Here is a 4,166-nt window from a genome sequence, read left to right on the forward strand (position 1 = left end):
TACCGGAATGTTAGTTTTCTCGTTTGACCCGTGAATGTAGAGCGTGCATTAATTATTTAAAGTAGCTATAGTTTATTAAAGCTCCCATAGATGTCACTGTTTTCATGAAAAGAAAATTAATTTGTAATTTTTTAGGAAACGTGACCTTCACTTGTTTGTCAATTGTTGAAAGAAATCTTAAATATATTATTTTTATGAAATTATTTAATACCAACAGATGCCAGTGACTCTGTTCTCGTAAATTTCAGCTTTTGCCGAATCCCGCTGTTACCATCGATTTTCCTAGATGAAAAGTAGACTGTTAATCCGGGTAACATTCAATATGTCCCAAATCAGTTTAGTAATTGTGGAGTTACAAACATACTTTCACAGTTACACAAACTTTCGCCTTTAATTATATGTATATATTATATATACTAGCAGACAACCCGCGGTTTTACCCGCGTAGTCCCCATTACCGTGGGAATACAGTGATAAAATTTAACCTAACATGTTTTCTGAGCCTAAGACACACACAAGTAGCGTAGCTTTCTACTGATTAATTTTTTTTTTAATCGATTCAGGTTCCAGAGATTACCCCTGCAATACAACAAACTTTACCTCTTAATAATATTAGTTTAAATTAATGTGACAGCATACAAAATTATAGTATAATAATTAACTGAAATAGCTGCTCCTGCAATATTTATAGGTGTATTTCTTTAAAAGCAATACATGATATAAATTATTATTAGTAACAAAATAACAGTTAATACATACAGTTATTTGGTTTTTTAACATAATAATTAATAATACTTTAAATGTTAGCCTAAATATTTAAACTTTCAAGCTAAAATAAAATACTTAATTGGTCATTGATTGTAAACTAATTAACTATTAATAGTTATAAAAATACAATTGAGCTTCTTTTATCCACCAAGTAAAGAGTATCTTAATAATTTGTATCTAGAAATAAGAATAAATTTTTATTTACTAAAATAAAAATATGCAATATGCCTTCCATGAAAAATATGCAATTAAATAATCAAAACCCCATCCAAATTGTATCATATTTTGAGAAAATTGGAAACAAATACAAGTTGAACGTGGCATTGAGATTCCTGTTTAGAAGTTAGTTATTGATTCTTACGCCTTAAACTAGGCTTGATAAGTTAAAAGCATATTACTCATTCCAGTTACTTTTTAGTTGTTGTGCAATTCTTCTAACAAATAACCAAATGTCTTTGAATATCCTATAAATATAAGAGTCTGAATGATTTGATTCTACTTCACATGTAGTTGCTTGTTGTAACACATCTAACACTGTTGTATATAGAATCGACTGTCTTGTGGCCGGCTTGCATATTGATAAATGGTCTAGAGGGAGCTTATAAAACACTCCTCGACCCAAGTCAGCAGAATGTGGCTCTACCATATGCACAGGTACTTTGAATGCTGTAATCAGAGTTGGCAATGTCTCTGCATAGCTAATAGTTTCCCAATTAAATGTATCTGCATACTTTAGAAATAGCCTGTGCAGTTCTAGTAGTTCTGGAGAGTTCTCTTGTAATTGTTTGACATCTTGCGAAGGCCACAATATAGACGCTGCAGCACGTGGCATTGTGGCCAATGCAGTACCTCTATGTGGTGTACTATAAAATAATATAGCCTTGGTTTTGTCACATAACATTTTATAGGCTTTGTCATCTTTCTTGGCAGCATCTACTAAAATTTGTTTGACAATGAGACCACCCATTGAGTGTGCAAGCCAAACAACGTTTTTTGTTCCAACTTCAGCATCAATCAATGCAGAAGCAAGTTCCTCGGCTCTGGCAACAATGTCTGCATTTCGCAACGGACACCCTTCCAACCAATCTGATAACTTACTCCAATAATTAAAACCCAGTATTCTTAAGTTACTGCAATCTTTCGGCAACCAATCTTTAGGCCAACAATGTGTATGATTGCATTTATCTTCCTCTTCTTCTAATAAAGCTAACTTCTTTTTTTCAGCCACTAGTGTGTCATCTTCAGCGTTTCTTTTTGTACCAATGGGAATATCATTCAAAACAACTTCAAAATTTGACAAGAGCGCTTCATCTTCCAACTCTTTGTATTGTTCTATCACCATTTGAAGTTCTGGATCTATAAATCTATTTTTGTCATCATTGCCTGTGTTTTCCTGGCACGGTTCACAATCTACATTTGAGGATGTCACTTCTATAATTCCAGAAAGTTCTGAACACTTTTTGTCTCTCTGGCGCCATGTGACAAACACTCCTCCTCTCAGCCCATGAACAAGAAGAGTGTCACATGTATGTGTAGTTTTTTTCCGATATATTGGATATAACAAAAATAGTCCTGGCCTGTAGCACGAGTCTCCAGAAAGATTGGCCAAGCAGACAGCAGAACAACTGGCTAAACGCACATCACTAGACTTCAATAATCTAGCAAGTTCTCCAATAAAACCATTTTGAAAGAAGTCATTTAATAATTCAGTGTACACACTTAAAACTGTTAGAATCTTTAATACTGCAAAGTCAATTTCAGAGTCATCTTTATATCTCAGCATTAACTCTGATAATTTTGGCATTAAGCCTAACTTAATTAATGTTTTAATTGATATATCCTTTTCATATGATTTCTGGTTAAACAGAAAAATATGGTGATGTAGAGCATCCAGACATAATATACATAGCTCTTTCTCACTAAGACTGTCAGGTTTTGGAGGGGAGCTATCAACTTCTCCAATTTGTTCTTGCAAATTAACAAAGTATTTCGATAGAAAATGCTGTATGCAGCTATGGGGATTTATAATTTGTAGATTGTAGATCATATCTTTAAATGTATATGATAGCAGTTCTGATGTTGCAGCTGCTTTTCTGACATGTATAGGTGGCGGTAGAAAGTAGCGTAGATCAACACCGCGTGTATGCGCTAGAAGGACTGCTGTATTCTTGTCTAAGGCTTGGGCAATTCGGAGGCAATCCCAACTTTTATTGTGTTTAAAAGCTCCCAATTGTTCTATAGCTGTGTTCCGTTGTTCCTTACTTCCATTGCGGCACACCCACAACAACTTCCAAGCAAGTGAATGTTTTAAGCTTTTCCACGCGCGACTGAGAGCTACAGAATTAGACAACCCCAATCCGTGTTCCACTTTCATAGTAGCATCATAAGTGGGATCGTCTATATAAATGTACTCCGATGTGAATTTCTTTTCGACGTCAAAAACATTCGTGTTGACGATTTTCTGTATACTTTTATTTATTTCCCGATAATGATATGTAAGAATTATAACACTACCACCACATAGCGAAACTATTTTCAATATTTTTATTATTGGTTTCAAGCGATCTTGGAGACTCATTTTGCTATGCTTTTATTTTATAAAAAGCTATATTATAAAACAATTTTATATACCAATGACCTGGAATGGACCTGACAATACAGCATGTAAACAACAGTCAGTATCTTTTTCGTATTGCAAATTGCACATTTAAAAGCTTAACTAATATTACTTAATTTAGTAAACATGCAATTTGTATTGTTTTGCCAATATGCCATTGACGGATGACGCCTGACGGTTGACGGTATGCTATTTGGTTGCCATGTCAAAAATCAGGAAGACCATACCATTTAAAAAAACTATCTATGGTGTATTTACGGTCATAGAGGAATTAGATATAGATATACATCGCAGCCTCAGACCAATCAGTTCATAAGACCTGCCTCGCTAGAGGTTAATAATATGTCAAAGATTTACTCAATTGGTACTTATTTATTAATTAAATAACGGCGATGGGAAAGAGACAGCGTTATTACAATTACAACCATAATGATAAAGAGAAATAGATAAACGAGACAACACTTCAAAACACGGTTGTGTAAGTTATATCCAACTTTTTCCCAACATTCTGCATATTTTATTCTAAAGAATGTGAACACTGATTACTTAGTCCGTTATAAATTAAATTTTATTTATAGTTAACGCCTACATCCAGGCTCTAAGAGGCTAGAACTCAGAGCCATAAAACTAGTAAAAAACAGTTCCCGCCGTTTTTCTAAATATGTCGGAACTCGGAAGTTTATCAGAAACAATATTTGCTAATTTATCAATTACTTATTGCATCGAAGAAAATTAGATATTTATGGTGAAAAATTAATAAAATATATTTTCATTAACGTAT

At 33.7% G+C, this 4,166-nt stretch overlaps 1 protein-coding gene across 1 annotated transcript; it reads right to left on the reverse strand.

Moving 5' to 3' along the window:
• Positions 1-677: 677 nt before the first annotated feature.
• Positions 678-3,546, reverse strand: LOC112046783 (protein SERAC1). Its single transcript, XM_024083576.2, has one exon. The coding sequence runs from the start codon at positions 3,344-3,346 to the stop codon at positions 1,163-1,165; it is 2,184 nt and encodes a 727-aa protein (XP_023939344.1). The 5' UTR covers positions 3,347-3,546; the 3' UTR covers positions 678-1,162.
• Positions 3,547-4,166: the final 620 nt, after the last annotated feature.

The sequence above is a fragment of the Bicyclus anynana genome, chromosome Z (assembly GCF_947172395.1).
Source record: "Bicyclus anynana chromosome Z, ilBicAnyn1.1, whole genome shotgun sequence".
NCBI classification, from domain to species: domain Eukaryota; kingdom Metazoa; phylum Arthropoda; class Insecta; order Lepidoptera; family Nymphalidae; genus Bicyclus; species Bicyclus anynana.

Bases quoted from the DNA above. Each gene is read 5' to 3' on its own strand.
- LOC112046783 (XM_024083576.2), bottom strand. From the start codon at position 3,346: ATGAGTCTCCAAGATCGCTTGAAACCAATAATAAAAATATTGAAAATA.